General features: G+C 37.4%; 3 protein-coding genes across 4 annotated transcripts; 2 read left to right on the forward strand and 1 right to left on the reverse strand.

Moving 5' to 3' along the window:
• The first annotated feature begins 3,074 nt into the window (after positions 1-3,074).
• LOC108114336 lies at positions 3,075-4,425 on the forward strand. Its single transcript, XM_017225262.1, has 5 exons — positions 3,075-3,227; positions 3,290-3,453; positions 3,867-4,000; positions 4,059-4,129; positions 4,188-4,425. Exons 1-5 carry the CDS (start codon positions 3,147-3,149, stop codon positions 4,278-4,280), a joined length of 543 nt encoding a protein of 180 aa, XP_017080751.1. The 5' UTR covers positions 3,075-3,146; the 3' UTR covers positions 4,281-4,425.
• A 37-nt stretch (positions 4,426-4,462) lies between these two features.
• On the forward strand, positions 4,463-7,611 carry LOC108114335 (dynein regulatory complex protein 11). Its single transcript, XM_017225261.2, has 8 exons — positions 4,463-5,210; positions 5,268-5,595; positions 5,648-5,937; positions 5,999-6,155; positions 6,226-6,489; positions 6,549-6,706; positions 6,766-7,349; positions 7,409-7,611. Exons 1-8 carry the CDS (start codon positions 4,475-4,477, stop codon positions 7,511-7,513), a joined length of 2,622 nt encoding a protein of 873 aa, XP_017080750.2. The 5' UTR covers positions 4,463-4,474; the 3' UTR covers positions 7,514-7,611.
• LOC108114334 (fat-like cadherin-related tumor suppressor homolog) lies at positions 7,610-25,518 on the reverse strand. 2 transcript variants are annotated; one of them, XM_017225258.1, is made up of 22 exons: positions 25,311-25,518; positions 19,884-23,336; positions 19,718-19,824; positions 19,453-19,660; positions 19,331-19,392; positions 19,114-19,269; positions 18,677-19,049; positions 17,605-18,613; positions 17,353-17,538; positions 17,119-17,293; positions 16,796-17,058; positions 16,004-16,733; positions 15,763-15,940; positions 15,262-15,702; positions 14,800-15,200; positions 14,438-14,746; positions 9,088-14,383; positions 8,742-9,023; positions 8,487-8,675; positions 8,188-8,217; positions 7,925-8,056; positions 7,610-7,863 (listed from the first exon to the last, which is right to left on the reverse strand). In XM_017225258.1, the coding sequence occupies exons 2-22, from the start codon at positions 23,308-23,310 to the stop codon at positions 7,727-7,729; spliced, it is 14,091 nt and encodes a 4,696-aa protein (XP_017080747.1). In that variant the 5' UTR covers positions 23,311-23,336; positions 25,311-25,518; the 3' UTR covers positions 7,610-7,726. The 2 variants fall into 2 exon arrangements, with proteins under 2 accessions (XP_017080747.1, XP_017080749.1); XM_017225260.1 differs by lacking the exon at positions 8,188-8,217.
• Positions 25,519-26,429: the final 911 nt, after the last annotated feature.

A 26,429-nucleotide genomic window follows, 5' to 3' on the forward strand; every position in this document is an offset into this window, starting at 1 on the left:
GCTCAATCGACTTCGCTATTGATCCTGATCAAGAATATATATACTTTATAGGGTCGCAAAAGCTTCCTTCTATCTGTTACATACTTTTCAACGAATCTAGTATACCCTTTTACTCTACGAGTAACGGGTATAATAATCCACCGGTGTCAATTGAAAATTAAGCCCAGCTAAGTGAAATGTCGAACAGAAATAGAGCAAATTGCTTGGCGAAACGTTTTTGGTAAATTAAGGCCAACAATCCGGTGATAATAAAATCGACAACATTCGAGGACCAGCAAGGACGCGAGTGGGCCAAAAAGGAAATTGAGTTGCATTCCAAATGCATTTGTCGCATTCGCAGATGTCGTAGTTCACCTGCAGCTTAGAAACGGTGTAACTGAAAGTTTATGGATTTTCCAGCGATTTATGACAGCTTAAAAGGGAAAAGTGGGAAAAACACACATGGATAACAGTTGGTTGGAATCGATATTTATCCGTTTCCTTTTACAAATTGAAGTAGTAGTTGGAAATAAAGATTTTTACAATTCAACTAGCTGGGCCATTATCACAAAATGTTAGCAGTTTTTCACATTGCGTGAAGTTCATAAAAAATTCACTTTAAAGAAAAAGTTTTCTTGTTACTCATAAATAAGCTAAAAATAAACTTATCTGCATTTTCTTATTTTTTGTGTACTTAAAAGATTTGTATGCATTTATTCAATGACTCCAAGAGCTCGTTAACTCTATTTTTCTGGTCGTTCCAAGTTGATCGTTCACCTTAAATATGGTTGAACTTTATCGCCTCGCTCGACATTTATGACCAAATGCAAAGGCTCGCCGACGGGCCAAGAGCTAACCAAGTCAACAAAAAATCTAGGGCAGAAAAGTTACTGGAGTTGTAGGATGCACCACAATTTACACAGAAAAAAATGTTAAACTTCATATTATAAGAGCAATACATAATTTAAAACTCCCCCACATCGTCTTCTTTACTTAAACACTAATGCAGTTTCGATCCTTTTAAAATTCTATTAAAATAAAGAATATCTGCGATCTTAAAGTCTATAAAAAACGAACTTTTTCTCTGCATAATGCAGGCGCAGGCCACCAAGTGAAAAGGCAAAGTGTTGTGCATAAAAATGTTGTTCTTCCTGCTGTAAGTTTGCGCCGCACTGTTTATCCGGAGAAGTGAAGGTAGACGGAGGACGATGTGGCATCCGGATGCTGTCCGCTTTGCATATTAAAAACGCTGCTGGCGCACTTTTGCGGCTGGACGGAAGGGGTTTCGGGGGTGTTGCTCCGATAATCCCCCAGTTATTCTATGTAAATTGGGTTTTCTTTGTCGATGCAACAATGAGCCGTAGGATCCTGAACCTGGTCCAAGGGCGTGACCCATTGGGCGGGCGTTAAGGCTGCAAGTCGGTGGCGTAGATAAAACACCAGCTGAATCCAATCAGCCAGGACTTGAGCCAAGCCGCAGGCAATCAAGTGGCAAACTGCTTCGTGGGGGTTCATTAAATCGTTAATGTGGTTGAGGTTTTTTCGCCTAGAGTTCCGTAGAGGAAACCCATCCAGACCAATTGAGCTAGCAGAAATTGAACTTTGAAAAGCCATGAAATTAAATAAATAAACGGGTGAGTAAAACATATGGTGGAACTTTAAGTGCTCTTTTTATAGACCTAACACCGTAAATTATGGGCAACCTATGGTCAAAACTAAATCATTTTAAAGATTTTGTTAACACTAGACCTAACCTACACATTATGTATTTTCTTGCCTAAAATCACCTGACAAGAAAGACCAAGTCACTCTGTAAGAGGTATGTAGATGAAACCTTATCCACCCTCTTTCACTTTTAATGATTTGCTTATCCTAACTGAAAATCTTTCTGTTAGCGTATCAGAAAATTACAATGGAACTTAGCGATTTCCAGATAACAAACCACAGACATATGCACGCCCTTAGATGTTGCTGATCGATATCCTTTGGGGGCCTTGCTCATGCGAAGGATAATTGAATTTGAAGTGAAGCTGCTCCTCGTGGCAGTTATGAAATTTCTGGTTCGACTTCCGTTGCCTCCGAACGGAAACAAAAGCGAGGCAAAATGAAGTTACAAGTTCCAAGCGAGTGTGAGAGTGCGTCTGCGGCGATTGATGGATATGGTACGAGTCTGGTGGCGGAGCAAAGGTTCAGGATGTGAGGAGGGGAGACACCGAAGCACACATCAGTGCTGACTGCCAGAAGAGTGTTTTATAAATCGAAAAGAAAAATATTTAATAATGTCTAATAAAAAGTTTGTCTTGTAAGCTATGGTTTTACTGGTATCAACTTTTCGATACCTATGTACTAAATGACTTTAATTCAAGATGAAAAACGACAAGAGCTAGAAAGAACTTAAAGTTGTAAGACAAAACGACAGCACTGATACACATGTTTCCCCGTCTTGCAACCTCGGCAATGAATTTGCGTTTCCGCCTCGGTGCTTTCGCCATCATGGTTAGCCGCATCGTTGATTTAAGGGCGTTCCTTGCGTGGTGCTGCTGTACGCATCCTTCGTCCCTTTTGGCGGGAGCGATACAATTAAAAATATGCAGCCCAATTCATTTGATTGGCACGAAGGAAGAGTCGAGATAAGCATCTTCCGTTGGCTGCAATTGTGACATCTTCATTAATCAATAATGTATATATTTTGATGGGCCTGTGGTTAAAGGAAATGGGAAACAGCAGAGAAAATGTTTTCAAAGGTATTATATATGGCATCCGAAAGCAACTTAATTTAATATACATATATTATCAGTTGAATATATTGCTTTTCCAATAATTAATAACAATATCTTTAAAAATAAAACAACAATTGCGTTAAACATTTTGTTAGCTTATATACTTTTTATAAATAAATAAACAAATAGAACAAATAGAGAAATAATTTAGTGCTTTTAAAAATTAAATATTTTTATACCAATTTAAATAATAAATTTAATTTTTGGCGCCAACAGCGCTGCATGAAAATCTTATCGATGAGACAAAAATTTTCGATAAGGTAACTCGATTCTATAGCTAATTTGACAACTCTGGCAACATCACTAATATCGAATAAACAATGATTTTTGTTCCATCTCTAGTGGAACTTGCATAAAAATAAGAACTATTGAACAATTGCATTTAAAATGGATTATGTGCACTCTGTTTGGAGCTATTTTGCCTCGATCTGCAACTGCTGGCAATGCACCGAGGACACAGGTGCACAGGTAACACATATATCTGTCTATCTAATGAGCAGGCACTATAGTATTGCGTGTTTTTATTGCAGCCCAATGAGCCGAATGAGAGGACACACCTTCTGGTGGATCCCGTGAACCATAGTCCTGCCCTTCGGAGGAGCAATTCCGATGGCCTCAGCAACGACTACGCCCACTCTCTTCCCAAGAAGGACGATCAAAACGCCCTATCCAGATTAGTGCAGAATACTGCGATGTACGTAGCCCCAATGGGTGTGTTTTGATAGGATTGACTTGCATACATGTATATGTATGCGATTACATCTGTTGCAACACTATCATATATATGAGTGCTTGTGTTACCTTTGTTATAATACACTATAAACAGTAGGTTGGAGTATCACAATCCTCTGAGGAGTAATAGCAACTGATACAATCTTAAGAGTAGGCCTTAGATATTTAAAGATTTGAAATTATAGGCAGACTCCAAATTGTAGGAAAAGATCTAGAATTCATCTATGCTGATAGTTGCAGTTATAAGTAAAGATAAGTAAATCATTTGGAAGTATTCAACATATTACAACGCAGATTACAGATTATCGGCACTCTATAGGATTCCCAGTTGATAACAAATCATTATATACACATACACACTCTTCTGCATTCCAGAAACATGATAAACGTTGGAGCCATGGACTGCCACAGCTTGGAGCACCAGGAGTATGCCGATAGAATAAGATTGTACTCGCAGCGGTTGCATCAGCAGTGGAGCAACGTCCAGCACCCCAGTATCTCACTGAAAGGTTGGTTTATATGATTTCTGATTATTTAATTAGTAACTAATAAATTGTCAAACTGCAGGTCTTCTAAAAGATGTACCAAGTCATCAATTCTATTTGTCCAAGCCCATTTCGCCTGAAGACACTGCTCAAGTGAGTTAAATATTTTTTATAAATACACAATTTAACCCGTCTTGAATTGCATTTCCAGATGAAACTATTTACCGAAAAAGCGCACATTAGTGTCTCGCACATACAAATCGATCACAAAGAAGCAGTGGTTGTGCCCTTCCGGATTCCCTGATTACCTTTATCATAAGTGAAATAAAGTGATAAATTTATATAAAATCAAAATCTATATTGGTACTAAGTAACCCTTGAATAATCAGGTAATCGACTTATTTTTATTTAGTGTACAGAAACAAATAAATAGAAACTATATTCTTAAATCGCTAGACTTTTCTTTTTTGCAAGGTACACAAAAATTTAAATTTCAATATGTCTTTCGACTTAAATCATAAATTTTGGGTCTCAACGCGAAAAGAAATCGGACAACTTATTAAGAAACAGAACCGCTTAAAGAAAATCGAACCTCCCCAGGAAAAAGCCATATCATTTAAAATTTTTGCAGAACTCTATGTACTATATGTGGAGCTGCTCGATAAGTTAAGTTTCATTTACCACAATACTTTTCAAGTACAAAAGCGGGAGATAATCCGCATTTTAGTAGAAAGCGCTACTCAACAGCTAATGCAACTCAAAGAGGAGTTGAAAAGTTTGGAATTGAGTGAATATGTATATATAGACAAAGCTTTGATCGCCAGGAAGATGACTCCTCAAAACTTGGTCATATGGAGATCACCACAGTTTCTATACCGCCGCCCATTGGAAATTCAAAATATATTGGCCGACAACCGGTTGTATATGAATGATGAGGAAAAAGAGGAGAAGGCGGCACAAGATTGGGTTCCGATCAGTGATGCCGTGAAGCTTATTCAAGCTCATGAGAGGGCACGGCGAGCTCGTGTTTATAAGTCCAACATTAAGTACGACAAGAAGAAATTCCTTAAAGTCCATCAAAGGAAGAAAATCAATTACAAATTCACCTTTAAACCTGATCAAGCCATGAGTATTCCCGTCAAGAGAACCATATTTTCCGCTGATTTCTTGAAACCCAACGAGTCGTGTGAAAACTTAAAGAACAGGGATGATGTAGCGGAAGTAATGGATGGTAGTAAGTATTTAAAATTACTAAAAGATTTTAATAGCACATTATTTTGAAAATCTTTAGTTGACGAAGAGGAACTACAGTTAAAGCGGCATAATGCTGCTTCTAAGATCCAAAGCTGGTGGCGAGGTTACAAGACAAGGAAAATAGTTAAGATCAAGAAGAGGTTTAAAGAAGAACTGTATGGTATGAAGAAGATAAGAAAACTGAGGCGACCAAACGAGAAAGCTAATGCCATCATGGATATGTACAAACATGAGATGCTAAAAAGAAAGCTGGATGAGGATTTCATTAATTTGATCAATGACGAACGCACTAGACTTCTGCAAGTCCGAAGTCCGTGGATGATGGAGGATATATCCGACCATATCCGGGATTGGTTCAGGGAATTGTAAGTTAATTGTTATAGAGGAGATATCACAGGTGTAACATATACTTTGCAGCTACGAAAAAACTGAAAACTTCCATCCTTATCCTGATCCTGTAAAAAAGGGCACAGTCTTGGTTGTCATTGACGAAACAATGACCCCAATGGAATTTCAGCAAACCTTAGGTAAAAAACCCTTGTCGAAGGCAGAGAAAAAGAAAATTCGTGATAAAGAAAAGAAAGACAAGAAAAAGAAGAAGGAGAAACTTAAAATGGTACTAATGAAGGAGGCGAAACGCAGAAAAAAATTAAGAGATGCTGGAATTATCGACATTGGCTTTGAGTTGAGTTCCAGCAAGGCCATAGGTAAGTTATTATATTTTATATAATATAGTTTGTAATCAGTTTAATGTTCTTTACTTTTTAGTAAAAATTGAGGAAACAATGAAGAGATATTCAAAGGACTGGAGAAATATTGATGAATATCTTAACAAAAATCATGACCCCATCAAAGATTGGGTCACTGAGGAGGAGTTGGCAAAGATTCATCAGGAACTTAGAGGCTTGGTCGACGAATACATGAGGTAAAACTAATTTATATCTTAAATTTCAATATTAATCTTACAAATTTGTTGTTAAATGTTAAAATACTAGGGTGGAATATGAGTTGCTTCGGGAGGCGTTGGCTAAAGATAACAATGAGAAATACAAAGCCCTTAAAGTAAAGTACCCAAAAAAAAAGAAGAAGAAGAAGAAGAGGGCTCCAAAGGACATGACTGGCGATAGAACTCTGGAGTCCTTGTACAACGAGCTTAAAGACGGCGGTATAATAGAGAAAGTTGCTTATAAAGACTTTGATGAATTTATTGCCGACTTTAACTTTGTGGCCGACGACACTCGAAATGAAGATGACTTGACGTGCGTATTTGTTTTTTAAACAACAATAAATTAATATTATTTATAACTTAATATTCCAGTACTGTGGGTCCAGCCAAAGGCGATATCAAAATGGTTATCCAAGAGTGTATGCTAGGAATGGGCGAATTCGACATACCAAAACCGAAGTCTCTCTTATTAATTGGACCCCTGAATTGCGGAAAAAAGTTATTGTGCCAAATAATTGCCTCAGAATTGGGTAAGCTAACCTTTTCCATGTTTTTAATTTATTGTTTTAACTTATAAACAATTATACAGATGCTGTGTTTATGAATCTGAGTCCCGAGAAGACCTACAAGTACGCCGATGACATGAAATATTTTCTTCATGTTATTCTAAAAGTGGCTAAGGCTTTTCAACCTACCATAATGTATTTTGAGGAAGCTCATCGATTATTTTGGAAAAAAATACCCCCAGAGGCCGTTGATATAAAACCAAGGCTTCTCGGATCCTACATATCCAGTAAAATATTAAAGCCCCTAAAGAAAAATGATAAAATTGTATTAATCGGCACAAGCAACATGCCCTGGGCTGCCAAAGGAGCCATAAAAAGAGCATTCCAAAAAGTCTTGCTTATACCAAAGTGCGATTACGGCACTAGCTTCTTACTTTGGCTAGAACTGATGACCGAAAATGCCCCAGATGATATGAACGAATATGCGTACTCTGCATTGGCAAGAGTCTTGCAGGCTTATACCTCCGGCGACATCGATGGCAATGTAAAACAGACTTTAAATATTGACCGTAAAATGCGACTTAAGAATGAGGCATTGGATCCCCATGAGTTCTTAGAATATTTCCTGAGCAAGAATGAACCTCCAATTTTCCCTCCAGAGGATAAGGTATACCTATAACTTAAATATGTTTAAGAATAAACTTATCTTATCTTATTCTTTTTCAGATCATGCAAAAGTTTGACAAGTGGTTCGCAAGATCTAACAAACTGAAAAAAATGAGAAATGCTTATGATGCTCAAAAGTTGGCCAAGGCAAGCAAACGAAAATAATGGGTAAATTTTGTAATATTTAACAAAAATGTAAACTTACCTTGGAAGTACAAAAATTATGATATATCATTTTAAATACATATCTTAAGACACGCCTATATTTATGTATTTTTTATTGAAAATATATAACCAAAGTTTTTCCTATGGAAAATAGTATCTAACGAAATCAAATAATTTTTGTAAAATATAGTTCTTAAATATTTAGCTTGTCATTTAATTGTTTGTTTGTGGTTGTGGTAAAAACTCTTCCAACTCAGAATCTTCAATTTCACACAGTCGAACCGAAATATTACTGTTGGAACCAATTTCTCCAACAGCGCATGGAAATAGGTATGCCTCCTCTGAATTTTCTAATAGGAAAATATATATTGTTATATTTATAAAACATAGCAAAACATTTCTTATGCATACCACTTATCGTCCTTCTGGTTTTCATTTCCTTCCTTGAAATCGGCCCCTCGGTCATAGAGCTTTCCCCATCCGTCTCACTTGGAAAATGCATCGTCGGTAAATACGAATCAGGATGTCTTAAATATACTTTGCCTGTTGATTAAAGAAAACAAAGTTTTGTTAAAGGTGTATAGACTTGTCAGGGTCCCAATAAAAGCAAAAAAAAGTATTTGTATATTGATAAGAGCCTTTTAAATATTACTTATGATGAATCAAGAACTTACACGAATGACTAACTTTCGACGGTAAAGGCACTGATTGCATGAAATCAAGTAGTTATATAGATTAGTATACATAGATGTTATGAAAGGGTTAGTATTCAGATAGAAAGTTATAAAGAGGATTTAAATTTATAAATTATTAATTTCCAAGTTTTATATTTCTAAAAAAAAATCAAGTTAGGACTGTATAACAACCGATTAGAATACATAAACAAAATATATTTAAATTAAATAGTTAATAAATTAAGCTTCCCAGTTTACTTAACATATACAAATATAAGATTAAAAACGATTTACGTTACCTGTATTTGATTTATAGTCTTCATTCTCGATATTATTAAAAGAACTCAGTCTTGAAAGTGGCTGATTACTTGATCTCGGCAACATAAACGGCTCCAAACAGCTCTCCGCTTCCGAATCCAAATACTCCGATCCGATATCCTCATTTAACGCAGCTATATCCCTCGTCGGATCAACACCTCCGTCTTCCCCTATTAATTGTTAAATAAGTTTTAATTAATCAAAAATTGGTATTCATATTTTTATTATTAACTTACTGTGGACGAAAAAGGCTTTCTTCGACTTGGACTCGTTGCTGTCGTTGCTATGTAAGCTCGACGAGTCAGCTATTTCGGCTCCAGGAACTTCGGTTATATCTGGCAAGGGGTTATGGCTTTTGCGAACCCAGTCGGAACAGTCCCAATGATATTGACCATTGGCAAGAGCTGAATAATCAACGAAGTTCGCACTGGAAGAGTGGCACACGTTTGGCATTTCAACTTGAATGAGTTTCCCAGTTGAAAAGCGACTTACAGATGGTCCGAAATCCCTTTTAAGTTCTGAAAATGGAAACAAGATTAGATATTTACTTTTAAAATCTTTAAATTAACATTCTATACTAACCATTGTTTAGTTTGTTCTCACTGAAGGTTCTTAACTGCATTTGCTCACACCATTCTTGTTTATAGGCATTATCAGCATCAGCGGGATGACAGGAGTTTATGTTTACATGCTGCTTATTTCGATTCACCTTCTGGTACTCAAATGGCACATTTTCTAGCTCATCGCCAGCCGAACCGTAGCTTCGCAAGATATCCAAATTATTTACAAAATTCCTATTGCTCATGAAGAGGTTATCATTTGGGGCTGCAGTATAGCTAATGGGCCGTTGATTAACTTCTAAGTTACTCAGTTTCACGTTAGGCTTGCAGTAATTGTCTTTGTCAACCAGCGAATTGAGATTTGCCTCCTTGTACGACGGCTTGTTCTTGTCCTTTTCCAGTCGATTCCTTCGTTTTGATGAGGAATTCCTTCGAATGACCACGCAACAGAGGACTAAACTAATAATTACAAGCACCACGGCTACTCCTGATATTATTCCACTTATGTGCTCCAGGGAAAAGTTCTTTAACTTTGTGGAAATAGAGTTGGAGTATAGGGGATCTCCGCAACTGGCTCCTGTGAGGTACGATGGGCATATGCACCGGAAGCTTCCAGGTTCGTTAATGCAAGTAGCTCCATTACCACACGGCTGGTTTTCGCACTCATCCACATCGATTTCACAAGTAGGCCCCGTATAGCCACGGCACATACAGTGCGATATTCCATCGCCTTCCTCGCAAATGCCACCGTTTTTGCACGGATTCGGAGTGCAGAATTTTCCATATTCACACCTTCTTCCTGACAAGTGAATCGGACATGTGCAGCTGTAGTTGTTGGGACCGTGATAGTCGCATCTTCCTCCAAACAGGCAGGGACCTGATGAGCAGGGATCCAAATCGATTTCACAATGCTTGCCAGTGTAACGGGGCTGACAGGCACATTCAAACACATCCGTATCGAGTTCCTTGCAGATACCACTATTGGCACACGGCTGGGATCCGCAAATACCCAGTCGCACCAAAACATTCGATGGATCGCACTTGAACTCAACATTTGTGAACCTCTTCAAAGCAGCAATGGTACTTCCGCCAGAAATGTACAATGGCAGTGATTCTTTGGCTATTTTGATGTTGGCCATGCAGCCGATGAAACCGCGCTGAATATCCTCATAGCCAATTATCGATGGATGGGGTCGAACTTCTGCGCCCACGAAGATATCATTCGACTGGATATTCAAGATGCCATTCACACCTGGAGCACTGCCATGGGAAACGTGTTTGTTATCCACCATTACTTTGGCACTGTTCAGAGATCGCTCCAGGCTGATTAAATGCCACTCGCCATCGGAGATATTAATGCTCGACACACTGATAACTCCCTCGCCGGAACCCAAATCGAATCTATACTGAACAGCTCCGTTTATGATTTCCAGGATGTTGTAATCCACCTTTCCACTGGCATATAGCAATGTTCCAGTTTGCTGCACAGTTCTTATCTGCAGAGAATAGGAAAATTCGTTTTCCAGCGTAAATTTGGCCTTGATTTTGTTTATCTTATAGTGAGCATAGCTCTTTCCGCCAAAAGAAACCGCAGTGAACAGGCCAATGTCACAGGATTCATTAGTACACTTCGATGACTTTCTCTCGCAATAGGTACCCGAAAATCCCTTGGGGCAAACACATTGGTAACCCAAAACCGATCCAGATGGCATACAGATCCTCTGCGGTGAACAAGGATCCGTGGAACATGCATTAACCGTCTCATTACAGTGCTTACCATCAAATCCTGGCCTGCAGACACATCTATTCACCTGATTGTAAGACGGAGCAGCAAAACTTATTACATCCGTAAAGGTAGTGGTAACGTTGTTCTTCAGGATCCGCAAAACCTGTTTGCATTCCCCGTGAACACAGGCGTTTTTGTTGCTCTGACAAGCGGATGGTAGTATATCCTCCACAACCAAATTGGTTTCATTCTCAATCTCGTTCTTTTTGTCTATTAGTGTTTGTCGAATTTCGTCACTGGTAAAGAATTCATCAGAATCGGGAATTATTTGCTGTTTTCGCACTGCAAAGACCACATTCAAGTTGGAATCAATGGATCTTGCATAACGGTTAGCCACCGAGTGTTTTGGTGCTTCCGTTTGAAGGGTTATGAGGATAACATCCTTCTGACGACAACGCATAATATTACGAATGGAGCGCATGAAGGTTTTCCTGTGACTGAGCAGAAACTCTGATGCTGAAATCCTGCTGAACTGAATGACAACGGATTCTTTGAGCATGTCATTGGTTACCAGTTCCACATTGATCTTGACAATCGAGAAAACATGAAATTTGCCATCCGACACTGACACATTAAGCTTATACAGACCAATATCTAGGTTAGATATAGCATAAATCTTCCCGGTTTTGTTAGAAATATTAAATAATTTAGAACTCTGGAACATATCATCGGGACTAGACACCAAACTGAAGCTCAGCTCGTCGTACTTGTCTTGATCGGAGGCATGGACTTTTCCAATAAAAGCGCCAGAGAAATCATCCTCAAAGGAATTAATAGTAACTTCCAGGGGCGTAACGATGGGTGGATATTGACTTTCCTCAATTATTTTCACAACCACCCAGGCATCGGAATATAATGGCGGTGTTCCATTGTCAAAAACTCTTACTTGTATCACGAACTCATCTTGAAGCTTGTGATTAAACCGCGAGGCAGTGCTCAGCGAACCATCTTGCTCCAGCCGGAAAAGTCCGCCCTCATTTCCCGACCTTATATCGAATGTATATGGTGTGGTGTTGGGTGATTCGTCTGCGTCTGATATCTTGAAAGTTAGGAATATATAGCCCAGAGGTCGGTTTTCCTGAAGGACAACACTATAATTGGCGCTTGAGAAGATTGGTGCATTGTCGTTGGTGTCCAAAATATTAATATTTACTGGCACACTGTTGCAACTCTGGGGATCTCCCTGATCACAGGCTTGAATCTCCAGGTTGTAGTGTGAAATAGTCTCGCGATCTAAAGGCCTTGATACGCTAATGGTTCCATTATTCAGATCTATAGAGAACTGGCCTATGTTATCACCCCTTTCAATGTTGTAAGTAACGAGTCCATTTATATCTGAGTCTTCATCCGTGGCCTTCACATCCAGAATCTTGGATCCCACGAAAATGTCTTCATTAACATTAACACGATACAAGTTTTGCAGGAATTTGGGGCTGTTGTCATTAATATCCAAAATAGATACGTTCACATAGGCATTGTTGATGAGTGGTGGAGTGCCTCCATCGATAGCTTGTATGGTCAAGAAGTAAAACTTGGACATTTCATAATCCAGAGTAGCATTCAACACCAAGTCGCCTGTCATAGAATCCATTTTAAATTTTCCTTGCTCGTTGCCACTCATTATAAAATAGTGAATATCGGCATTTACCCCAATATCTATAGAAGCGGCATAAACTTTGCAGACTTCAGTGCCATGGGTGGCATTTTCTAGAATCTTACAGGAATACTGTCTCATACTGAATTCCGGTGGATTGTCGTTGATATCCAATATGTTTACAGCTACTGTTGCAATGGAATGTAATTTTGGAATGCCGCAATCCTCAGCTTTGACAGTGAGGTTGAACAAAGGAATAGTTTCACGATCGAGATTTTTGTCCAGCTTGATAATACCAGTCGTTTTTGATATTTGGAAATACTCATGGTTTTCGCCCATTAAGGAATACTTGATTTGTCTATTGACGCCAAAGTCCTTATCCATCGCGTGAACTTTCGTGATCAAAGTATTCAATTGAGCATCCTCGGGTACGCTAACTCTATATTGAGCCATTGAGAAAACAGGAGTATTGTCATTTATGTCATTCACTGTGATGATTATTTCAGAGAAACATTCTTGCGTAAAGTCTTTGCCATCCTGAACATGGGCTACCAGTTTGTATTTAGGCGTTGTTTCCCTATCCAGTGTGTTTGCCACTTTTAAAATTCCACTTTCCTTACCAATAGCAAAGTCGTCGGCACCTTTGCCAGACAGATAGAAACGAAGTTTGCTTTGCAAATCGAAGTCAACGGCCTTGACCTCGACAAGTGTAGTACCGATGGGGATTGATTCATTAGTGGAGATATGATAGCGAGGTTTTAGGCAGTAAGGTGTATTGTCGTTAATGTCTTTAACATCTATTTCAACATTAGCTTTGGCAGTGAATTTTCCATCAGTTGCAATTATGCTTAGGTTGTAGAACATGATTTGTTCACGATCTAATGGTTTGGCAATGAATAGCTCTCCGCTTTTACCGATCTGGAACTGGGCTTGTTTATCGCCAGAAACAATGAAGAAATCCATTTCCTGTTTCTCGATATCCGGATCAATAAGAAGCAGGTTGATTAAAACTGTGCCAGGCAGTGCATTCTCGAAAACAGAAAGTCTTTCGATAGGTAATTTAAATGCTGGTGCGTTATCATTATAGTCTACAATTTTTATAGTTACAGGTACTTTAGCATCATGTTTCGGATGACCATTGTCGGCAGCAATGACTTTGAAATTATATTCAGATTGAACTTCTCTATCCAAGGAGGTTAGTAACGTGATCCAGCCAGAGTAAATGTCAATGTCAAAGATATTTTGAATGTTCTCGGTGTCACTTTCTAGGTAGTATCGAATGTCTCCATTTGGCCCAGTGTCCGCATCCGTCGCTGACACTTTAACCAACGATATAACCTTTTCGCTGTTTTCCGCAACATTGGCACTGTAGAAAGTGTTGTCAAATTTGGGGTAATTATCATTTTCATCCCTGACATCAATTAAGACATCAACATAGGCGTAAAGAACCGGGACCGTTGATGTCTCCGCCACCACAATCAAATTGTGCGACTCTTGCTGCTCCCTATCTAATGTCTGCTGAAGGATCAGTTCCCCACTGTCAGATATCATGAAATTGTCCTGAGCTGCTGCTATTGAAAATTTAAACGTAAAGTTTCCTATCGTGTGTAGTTTTGTGAGCACTGTTCCTGGTGGCGTTGACTCTATGATCTTAAGTAAAATTGAGGACTTGTTGAAAGTAGGAATGCTAGCATCAGTCTCAATTATTTCAACTGACACTGGAACTTCCGAATGGAATTGAGGTTCGCCGTGATCAGAAGCACGTACGAAAAATTGAAAGGACCCCACACCATAGGTTCCGGCATCTCGCTTAAGGACAATATCCCCAGTGATTTCATTGATTTCAATTACATCCTTTGATGACTCGTCAACAGACTTTTGAACAATTTGGTAGGAAATTAATCCGTTATCGCTAATATCGTCATCCTTGGCTTTTACCTAAAGAAATAATCATATTATAATGTTATTATAAATCGATTAATGTATCCTTACCGTTAAGATAGTTCTGTTCGCTTCCGTTGTTGTGCTGACAACAATCTTGTATTCCTTTAGCAGGAAGTAAGGAACGTTATCATTTACATCAGCTATTATGACCTTGAGGGACGCAAATCCGAATTTACCGCCACCATCGGACACCTTTAGGAGCACCACATACTCATCCTTTTTTTCGCGGTCGAAGGTTACCTTAGATGTTATAACACCAGTCGATCGGTCGATAAGAAAGTATTTTTTCATTTCTTCCGAAACTATTTCGTAATAGAGACTTGAATAGGTGCCAAAATCTCCATCCGTTGCTTTGACCTAAAATAAGAAACTCCTCTTAAACAAGTCCACTATCTGAGCAAATAACTTACTGTAATAATATTATGACCATGTAATAAATTTTCAGGAATTTTCGCCTCATAAGAGCTCTTTTCAAATTGTGGGCTATATACGTTTTCTGGTAGTAAGGATATTTTCAAACGGGCATATGCTGTATGAACGCCATCCGAAACAGAAATATTCAAGACTGTGCTACTTTTATCGGTAAAATTTAACATATTTTGAAGGGAGATCACTCCGGTTAGTTTATCAATATTATATGTTTGCAATTCATTCCCGTAAACAATTTTGTACTCCAGATTATCAGTGTCAGAAATATCTTTATCGTACGCCTTGGGTAAAGCCACAAATTGTCCACGAACAGCTGCGACTGAAAGTTTTGTGAAGTAAGAAGGTTCCACAAAACATGGAGCGTTGTCGTTTAAATCTTTAACTAAAATAAAATATTTTTAATTAAAATATTAGTTAAAATGTTATATTTTACTATTTATTACCTGTTATGAACACATTTGAACGAGAACTTAATGACGGCGATCCATGATCTTTTACGTTGACGACAATATGATGGTTTTTCATCTGCTCATAATCCAAGGGAGTCTTTAAATAAAGATTTCCATCTGTGACATCAATGTAAAACAGCTCTGAATTGTTTTGTCCATTTATGGATTCAATATAATACGAAAGTTTTGCATTCGCTCCGGAGTCTTTGTCAGTTGCATTAATCTTTAAAATTTGTGTTCCAAATGAAGAATTTTCCGGAATGGTTATGTTGTAAATATCACTTTCAATTTCTGGATAACAGTCATTGACATCGATAATGGAAACAGATAGAACGACTTCGGCATAAACTCCAGAAAGACTATCAGTCGCTCGGATTGAAACATCATGGGAATTCATTTGCTCATAATCCAGTTCATTTACAACAAAAATTGATCCTGGAAGAAGAACTTAAATATAGTAATTTCGATGATTTATTTAATTTTAATATAATATACCTGTATTGTAATCAATTTCAAACGACTGACTATCCGAAGATATTGTGTAAATTAAACTCCTTCCCAAGGGACTTTCAGCTTCAATGGATACGGAAAGGGCCGAGTACATTTCCACGTCTTCCTTGACGCTGACGGAGTAAAACTGCTTTTCAAAAACGGGCATCGAGCGATCAATTACCTAAAAAGTAATAAAGCTTTCGTTATTGAAGTTATTGTATTTATTTTTCTAGGATAAACTCACTTTAACTTGAAGAGGAGCTTCAGAGGAGCAAGGTGTAATGGCACCATCATAAGCAGCAACAGTTAGCTCATAATTCCGGTTATGTCCTTCCACATGCTGCTTAATGGATAATTCTCCAGTTTTGCGATCCAACTTGAACAGCTCACCATTTCCCTTCTTTAATTCATATCGAACCTCACCATTCTCAGCACTATCCAAATCAACAGCCTTAACTTGCATTATAATCGTGCCTTTCGGATCGTCTATCGAAACCGTGGCATAATATGGCATATTGACAAACAAAGGGCAGTTATCGTTCACATCCAATACAGATATATATACAGAGGTAACAGCCCTACGCACATTCGAATTCATGCCTTCAAATAACACTGACTTGGCTTCCACAAAGAGTCTGTATAAATCTTTTACTTCGCGGTCGAAAATAACTCCAGTAGTTTTTAGCGCTCCTGAACTGATTCCGATGTCAAATAATTGGGTGGGATTCAAGATACGGTACTCAACATTTTCGTTCAGCGAGTTTCCAACCACATTAACCATTCCAATCGTAGCCACCTTTGTGTTATTTTCAAAAGCCGAAAATCTATATGATTCTCGTTGGAAGGCAAAGTTCGAATCGATGGCTGATAAAACCTTAATCTTTACTATTAAAATTGCAGAGAATATTCCATCGGAAGCACGGACGTGCAAAGTATAGTCCTGGTCGTTATCATTATTTAATATTTCGAAATTTCTGAAAAACATTGCAATAATAAGATTGATTATTTCATAGAACAAACTCAACGCTAAACTTACCTTGTTGTTATAATGCCGGTGTACTTTTCAATTTGGAAACATTCATTGGTGTTTCCATCCACAATATCAAACCTTAACGTATCGTTATCAGCATCCTTGGCATTAATTTGTGCAACAAACACGTTTTCAAAAGTTGGAAGGAATAATGTTACATTGAGTTCTCTCTCATTAAATACTGGAGGACAATCGTTAACATTAATCACACGAATGGTAACGTGTGCAGTTGTAGTGGAATGTAGTTTTGGTTTTCCCATATCACTAACCTGGAATATATTTTTTTCAGTTATAAAGAATAAAGCCAATTAGGTTAATATGTTCTATACCGTAACATCAAAAGTATAGCCAGCATTCGTTTCATAGTCCAAATGCCGTAACAGTTCAATAGCGCCAGTGGTCGAATCTATTTTGAAAACGTTCTTGGCCATATCGTCGTTTATGTGGTACTCAACCATTCCATTGACTCCGACATCAGCATCCTTAACTTGTAATGTTAAATGGCTGAAGTGTAAAAAATAATATTAATGTTTAAGTTTTCAAGTGAAAGTATAAATACATACTCTTTTGATGAATCATGTACTTTTAGTACATAAGATCCAATTGCGGCCGATTCAGATAATGCTCCAACATATTCATTTTGAACGAAATACGGAATATTATCGTTAGCATCTAGGATATGTATGATTACATTTTGGCAGGACGACTCTGCTGCCATATTGGTTCCTTTAACCGTGAGATTGAATACTCTAGAGAAGGAAAATAGAGAAAACTTTGAGAAACTCCATTTTAGTAGATAAACTTATATTACTTACTTGATCATTTCGTAGTCAATATTTCCATTGATAACAATAACACCGGTGGAGGGGTTTATGCGGAAGCTTTCGTTTATGTTGCCGGAAATAATATTGAAAAATATAGATGATGAAGACCGAGCGCTGACTTGAGTAACAAAAGTTCCAACACCCAAGTTTTCGAATATTTCGATGGCAATGTTGTTGGTTGAGAACTTAGGGGGGTCGTTCTCAGACATGGTAACAATGATGTGAACAGGAATCTGCGATGACAGCGGAGGATTGCCTTGGTCTACTGCCTTGACTTGAAGCATATACTCTTGGATCTTGTTGATATTCAAGCTGCCAGCCAATGTGATTATACCAAAAGTCGGGTCAATCTCAAAAACACTACCCACGTTACCCGTAATGATCGAGTACTGAATTTCAGCATTGTGACCACTATCTCGATCTATGGCCCGCACTTCGGCCAACTTAGAGCCAATAGCTGCACTTTCGGGTACTTTACTTTGAATAATTTTCGCTGTGAACTCCGGATGATGATCATTGTGGTCATGCACATTAACAATGATCTTTGCATAGTTTCTTTTTCCGGGTGCTCCTTGATCTTTGACAAAAACGATGAGTATGTGCTGAGCTGTCTTTTCAAAATCCAATCTCTGAGTTACAATAACATTTCCGCTAATGGAGTCGATTCTGAACAAAGCAAGGGATGACGGATCCTGAGTGGCATGGAGATGATAGAATAGCTTCTTGTCTTCATCTCTGTCGGTGGCATGAAGTTGCATTATGACTGACTCTTCTTCAATATTTTCTGATATATTGACACGATAGACATCTTTAGCAAATTGAGGAGGATTGTCATTAATATCTATCACTTGAACCAAGAGATGGGTATACGATGTTAAAGTGCCATCAGTAACGCTTATGGTCAAATTATAAGATTTTTGAGTTTCGTAGTCCAAATATTTTGATAGCAAAATGTTTCCGTTATCTTGGCCAATGTAAAATGTGTTTTCTTCATTGCCATCTATTGAAGTGCAAAGAAAAATTTTATTAAATATTGAAATTATTGAATATTTATTAAACTTACTGGAAATATTGTACCAAAGCTGGTCGTTGTCATCATCGACAGCCAGAACTTGAGTAACCAAAAATCCTGGTTTGTCGTTTTCCGTGAGATCAACAACATTATCTGACGTCTTTTTCACTATCAGCGGTGCATTTTGGGAGTTAGGATTAACAGGAACTACAACTATATTAACTCTAGCAGTTTGACTTTTCTTAGGAATGCCGTTGTCTTCAGCCTTGATGTGGATTTCAAACTCATTATCGGATTCCAATGGCTTTGCTATATAAATGTGGCCCCTTTGACTGTCAATTCGAAATTTGTTTTTACCCTTTCCGGACTTAATCGAATAGGTTATTCGTCCATTTTCACCACTATCACTATCAATAGCATGAACCTGTTAAATGGTATATTAGTTACCTTTCTTGGTCGTACCTTAGATTTGTTAGCCTTGAACTTACCTGAAAAATAGATTGATTGACAGCGGCTGAAGACGGAACTTGCACCTTGTAAACGCGTTGGTCAAACTCTGGGCCATTATCGTTAATGTCTAGAACCGACACAACAATTCGCGAGGTTGACGATAGCACTGGAGTTCCATTATCTGATATAGCAACCTGGAAAAATAAAGCTTAAGTTAGTTTCAAAATTTTTAAAAATTATTTAATATTATATTACCTCCAAAATATGTTCTGCTTGATTTTCTCTATCCAGCTTACGTTCAGTCGTTTTAATCACTCCTAAGGTTACACAAAATAATATATTAATTAAGTTTCAATCTAATTTTTTAAGTTTATTACCTGTTTTGGAGTCAATTTGAAAATAGCCGACCAGATTTCCAGAAACTATGTTATACGTTATAGACTGTGTGGGATCGATATCTGGATCTACTGCATTCAAGGTGATGATCTCGACGTCTTCCGCACTCGCTTCTGTAACGTTTACATAATACACTGGTTTGTCCGTCAGAGGAATGTTATCGTTTTCGTTTTCGACTTTGATGTAAACCTAATAATGAAGTCAATGTATTAATTAGTTGAGGGAAATATAAAAATGTTTACTTACTTCCACACAATTACTCAGAGGAACTATGGCACAATCCTGTGCACAGAGAGTGAGCCAGTAAAAGTTTTTTGTCTCCGCATCGAGTTGTGACAGTGAAGTTATTGAACCTGCAAAATATATTGACATTAATCCGATAAAAATCTCATCAGAAATTGCCAGTACAAACCTTGGTCATTGACCGCAAATATTCCCAGCCCATCGCCACCTGTGATGGAATACGTGATTTTCGAGTTCAAATCAACTGTATCCAAATCCCGCGCAGTGACATTCATCACAAACGTCCCCTTGGGCTTGTTCTCCTCTATTTTTCCCTCATATACAAAGTCATCAAACTCGGGAGCAAATCGGTTCTCGTTCACATCAATAATCATTATAACTATGGACATATCCGATGTTAGAGAGGGATCTCCGCCATCAATGGCACTGACAATTAGGTTATGCACTTGTTTGTTCTCATAGTCCAAAAATCCTTGAGTTCGAATTGCACCTGTGTGTTTGTCGATCTTGAAAAGTTCCTCCTCCTGGTTCTCCTCTTTCAGGGAGAAGAGAATCTCGGCGTTTGGACCAATATCGTCGTCCACCGCTTCGATTACAGCCAACACTGTTCCACGAGGCAGATCTTCGCGCACTTTAAATATGTATTCTTGGACTCCGAAAACCGGGGCGTTGTCATTGACATCATCGACCAAGACGTAAACTAGAGCCTCCGAGGATAACATGGGATTTCCACCATCCTTTGCCGTAATGTGAATGGCATAATTATCCTGTTTCTCGCGATCAAGTGGTTTACTCAGACGAATACAGCCCGTGGTCTCATTGACTGTAAAGTCACTGCACTCAACTGATAGGGCATAAGTCACCTGGGCATTGATTCCTGAATCCGCGTCCGTGGCATGAACGCAGTGCACCACAGTTCCTATCCTGGCGCTTTCTGTCAATCGAAACGTGGCCAATGTCTTCTGTATAACAGGTCGATTATCGTTGACATCGAGGATAGTAATTGGCAACATTTTCGATGTTGATTTGGTTGGGGTACCCAGGTCGTAGACGGTGATATTTAGAACATATTCATTTTGACGTTCTCTATCCAAGTAACCAATTATCTGCAGTTCACCTCGATCGGGATCAATTCGAAAAACTGAATCGTAGTCCCCATCTGAAATCGCAAATACCAACTTTCCATTGTAGCCTAAGTCCCGGTCTTTGGCCTCGATCCAAGCAACTGTTTCGCCCAGTTGGACACTTTCATTGATGGCAAGTTCTTGAGGGAAGTTTATAAATTCAGGTCTGTGCACATTTTGCCCATATCGACTGGGTGTCAGGGATAAGTCACTGAAAACGGATGGAATGACACTTTTTACGTTGTTCTTTTCGGCCAATGTTAACGTTTCCGCCAATCTCCTGGCGACTCCGGTTTCACGACACTCAAAGGATCCATAACCGTGCAGAAGGCTGGCATCTCCACCCAAATCCTCAGGCATTAGATGCACATTGATGATCAAATCGTCAGAGAAATGAGTACCATCCGTGGCAGAAACTTTGAGAATACGATTTGTTAAGGAGGTCTTCTTCAGATCACAAGAAATAGACAGAGAACCGGTTGTGGGATCCAAGTTAAAGCAGCCATCCTCGTTGCCCTCGCTCAATCGGTATGAAATTATATCGCCAGCATCAAAATCAATGGCTGAGGTAATGAAAACTTCAGTACCCATCGGTGCGGACTTGGTGACCTTACCATAACAGTTTACCCGTTCAAACTGGGGTCTGTTATCGTTAATATCCTTGACCACAATCGAGAGTTTAACTTCTGTCTGCCTTCGGTAAGGAAGTCCCCAATCTGATGCCCGAATTATTAATTCATAATTCCGCTTCATTGTCTCATAATCAATAAGAGATGTAGTCTTAACTATACCGCTGAAGTGGTCGATTTCAAAGGGAACAGTATTCAGATTGGCAATACTATAAGATATGTACGAGTTTTCTCCAGAGTCCCTGTCTTTGGCTGTGAGTTTAACAACAAACGAGCCAGCCAAATTGTTTTCATTAATGCTGATGATCTTATTTACATTCTCAAAAATGGGATCATTGTCATTCATATCCTGTACACTTATTTTCACCTTGGCTGATGATTGTTTTCGAGATCCAACGTTTGCCTGATCAATGGCCGAGACGGTTAAGGTATAACTTGATTTCTTTTCGGCATCAAGCTGCTTGGCTGTGTACAACATTCCGGAATCAGGATTAATACGAAACTCATCGCCCTCGTTTCCACCCACAATTTCCAAATAGACCAATGCATTTTTACCCAAATCTGGATCACTCACTTTCAGCCTTATCACTGGCATATTAATGGGCGCCGTTTCTGGAATGGAGACTTCATATATCTCTTGCGTGAATATGGGTATATTCTTGCTCTCTGGCTTTATTTGTATCGCTACGGACTTATAGGAGAATCTACGGGGAGTCCCGAGATCTTCGGCGCGTAAAGTTAGATTATAAATAAAATGTTGTTGGCTTAAATGCGCGAACTCATTTAATTCGATATAGTATTCGTCTTTAGTCTCTGCTGCTTTCAAAAGAAACGTGCCATCCGGATTTCCATCGACGATTTCCAACTGTCCAATATTACCATTAATCCCAGTATCTTTGTCATTAACTCGGACAATTCCGTAAATCAAAGGATTTGAAGTTGGCGTTACACTCGAAAAGGTTTTTGTGAAAATTTCTGGAGCATAAAAGTTAACCTGTTTCACCGAAATGCTGACTTTGGCTTTGCTCGCCTGATGGTTCTGATGGTTTACCCAGGATCCCCGATCATAGGCCAATACCGTGAGCTCAAAGTGTGAGTTCTCTGCATACTGAAGCTGCTGCAGTAGGGTAATTTCACCTGTGGTTGGGTGAATAGCAAAATATTCACTATCTATCAGAAGACTATAGTAGATTTCTCCATTGATGCCTAGATCAGCATCATCAGCGGTAACCTTTAGAATACTTTGATATTTTGGAGTATCCTCTGGAATAACTACATTATACTGGGTTGGATAAAATAATGGACTTAAGTCGTTTCGATCCAATACTTTAATGTGAATATTCGCCTCCGTTTCATAGCTTGATATATTTCGGTCGTGCAAATGTACATGTGCTTTTACTCTTATTACGTATTCCTCAGTTTTCTCTCTGTTTAGCACAACGTTATTTGTTCGAGTTCGAATAGCTAAGAAGGCAAAGTCTCCGACCAGTTTTTCCTCAGCTTTAAATAGCTTCTCCTTATCGCCACTTATTATCCTATACTTAACCTCTGAGTTCAAGCCAACTCTCATGCCGGCCAGTCTTTCATGCAATACTCCCTTAGCGTAAGTCTTTCCCAGACTGTTTTCTGGTATCGTAACATTATATACATTATGGCTAAACCTATATAGATTCTCCAATTGGTTCTCTAGTCTATATTCGAGGGTCGATGTGTGTCTTTCATCGGATTTGCTTTGTACAGTTGGGATTAACCATAGACTACACAGCAGTGAAATCCATTGGAATATGTTGAAAGCTTTTCTTTTTACAGGAGTTACATATTTTTTAATCTTCATAGTAAACATATACTGCTCTTATTTCACATAATATCCTGTAAATAAAAAGAAATAAAATAAAATAAATATTTTATTGTCTTACAATATAAAAATCAAAGCAAAAAAATCGTTCAAAACTAATGAAACCCCAAAAAACAATCTAGAACTAATAGAATAAAATAGAATGCAAAGAACTGCTAAAACTTGGAATTGGTAATAATTTATTTCTTTTTATTAACCGTTCTAAACTGCTCCAAAATTATTATATCTAACAACAATAGTATCCTATTATACTCGTATAAGCAGTATCTCATTTAATTTCGGCGAAGAGAAAATTCACAGAGGAGTCTCTTTTTATTAAGCTGACAATAGCTTTTCATAATCACTGGGTCACAGACACTTTTGTCCAAAATTATATTAGCATTTTCTAATGCACATGAATTTAATCTAATCTAATATGAATAAACATTGTATAATCCATTAAAAAAGAATAATCTGATAATAATATAATTTTATTTTAAGTTTCGTCTAATGAAAATCTGCAAATCTCTATATCGTAAATTAAATATATTTTTGTCAAATGTTTGTGTCTTTGTGTTTTTATAAAAAAGTTAAATGAATTACAAAATTAAAGTAATAATAAATTCTCCATATTTTGGCTTATTTAAATTTTACAATTATTTTCCATCAAAAAACTATAAACCCCGAAACTAATTTGACCTAGATTTTACATTAAAGGGCCACAGACACCTTATCAACCAATGTTTTGTTCCATTTAGTAAGAGGCTTTAATTTTCAGCTTGCTTCCAATTTATGCTTAATTTAGCAGTTAAACGTTGTTTTAATTACATCAGTTTGTAAATTATATGCATTTTTTGTATTATTAATTTTATACATTTTTTCCTATACTTTATTGCTCCGTACAAAAAAATTTATAATATACTTAAAAATTGTCCGACAAAAAAAAATAAAATTTTACAAAAATATTTCTGGTGTCTAGTGTCTTTGAGATAACCTGACAAATTCAACTTATTTTTAACATCGGCACATCACATTTTTGATTATTTTTTAATATTTAACTATGTAATTTATTTAACAGTATAATTAGAGTGTTAATGCAAGATTTTCAAAATGTAAACGTTCATTATAAAGAGAATTTCACTATAACTTGATATTTAACCACTTAGGCTTATAACAATGCCTTTTTCCTAACACCTTCAACAGATAAGAAAAACTAATAAACCAAAAGTGTGAAAAGTAGGGCTTCATTTCCCTTTAGAAGATCTAAGGGACACATTGTTTGAGCATTTTCTTCAACTCTCTTTTTTAAAGATGATTTATTATTGTTAAAATGATTTTATATATATAATTTTAAATTGATTGGGTTTAGGAAGATTCATCAAGCATAATATTTGTCACTATAATCACTCTATTGAAGAACCACTTGTTGGCAGAAGAAATTTCGAAACGATTCATGAAAATGTGAAGGTTGCGAAATTGGTGCGGCGCGTAGGTAATTATGAGTAATAAAGCCCATAATATATATACATATGAGTATGTATATAAGCAAATAAGAAGTTGAAACGGGCTGACATGCTTAGAATATATGAATCAGTTAGGGATTTGAGTTAAAGAAGGAAATTTTCACATTTAATATTGAATCACAGATGTCGCAATATTAGAAAACCCTTTTTAACTTGTCTGGTTTCTCACTCCGAAAAAATCAGTTCACAAAGTCACAATTACGACCACTAACTCCAGTTTTCATATGGGAGTGCAGCATTTACATAGGTATGTAAGCCATACATATGTACATCGGTGTACACAGATAACATGTGTCTCTTTTTCCGTGGGCCTAATTTTCCGATAAGGTAAGTAAACACACACTATTAACCGTCGTGATAAACTTCGTGTAGGCAACCAGCTCATAAAATATATAGAAATGCACAATCCACAGTTAAATCTCTTTGAAAATGTTTGACCAACATACAAGCGAGCGTAGGTAGGCACATAGATATGTGTGTGTATACCTTTATATTTCAAAGTTGATCTAAACAACTTTGCTGGAACTCGCTAATACTCGATGGTTTTCGTTGGTTGTTCGTTAATTCAGGTGCGATCACTTTCATCGGCTTTAAATTTCATTCATCACCGATTTCTGGAGCACTTTTCGCGCATTACACATTAATTGCCAGCTGCATGTATGCACCATTAACTACGATCCTCGATAACTCCGCCCGCAATAGCTCTCTCTCTCCACGAAAATGCCATCATCGATTACAACAACTGTTTTGTTTTGAGAAATCGAATATCATTGGACTATCGAATTTAATGAAAATCGATTATTTAGGAATCGATCAAGAAAATAGGCGGGAACCATAAACAAATTCAAATCTGATATAATCTTTTTTTTTAAGGAAAATTTTAAAGAAACCTAGGTATTAAACTTTATATATTAGAACGGATAGCATTTTTTGGCCTTCATTTTCTACATATTATTCTGTGACACAAACAATTTGTTTATTTAATTTCCTTTTAAAAACTCTGTTTCTTTTTTCTCTTAATGGGAATTGATGTATTCAAATCAAAAAAATACTCTTTGACTATTCGCAAATTTGGCCAAAAGCCAAGACACAAAATATTTAAACATTTTTTAAGTTAATAAATAGCCAGTAGAGAAGTAATAAAATTAATAAAAAATTGTCTGTCCATAAATTAGATTCTTGCAAAAATTTTAAAATTAACAGTAAAGCAATTGTATATCATTTAAATTAAAAATGTTCTCATAATTTATGAAGTGGCGTTGATTCATTTAAATAATTATATTTAGCCTAGTGAAATATGTTTTAGTTTAAAATGCATCGTTTCAAAAAAAGTTCGTAAAAATAGTTTTGAATTTCAAACCCGTCCCGAAGTTGGCTAGGTAAAAAGCTTGTCTTCTTTATGAAATATTTTTCATTGTATAAAGCATATACATATATTAAATAAGTTAGATCCTGAAGGGAACCCGAAACAAAATTCATTCCCCATAATCCGCATTGCAATGGCTTCGCAATTTAAGAAATGTAACCCACTCAGTTGGGGGAAGTTTCCTTCGAAAAGGTGTTTTTGGTAGCTTATTCCACTGATATTTGTTATGATATATTCCG

Source organism: Drosophila eugracilis, unplaced genomic scaffold (genome assembly GCF_018153835.1).
Source record: "Drosophila eugracilis isolate 14026-0451.02 unplaced genomic scaffold, ASM1815383v1 contig_2154, whole genome shotgun sequence".
NCBI classification, from domain to species: Eukaryota; Metazoa; Arthropoda; class Insecta; order Diptera; family Drosophilidae; genus Drosophila; species Drosophila eugracilis.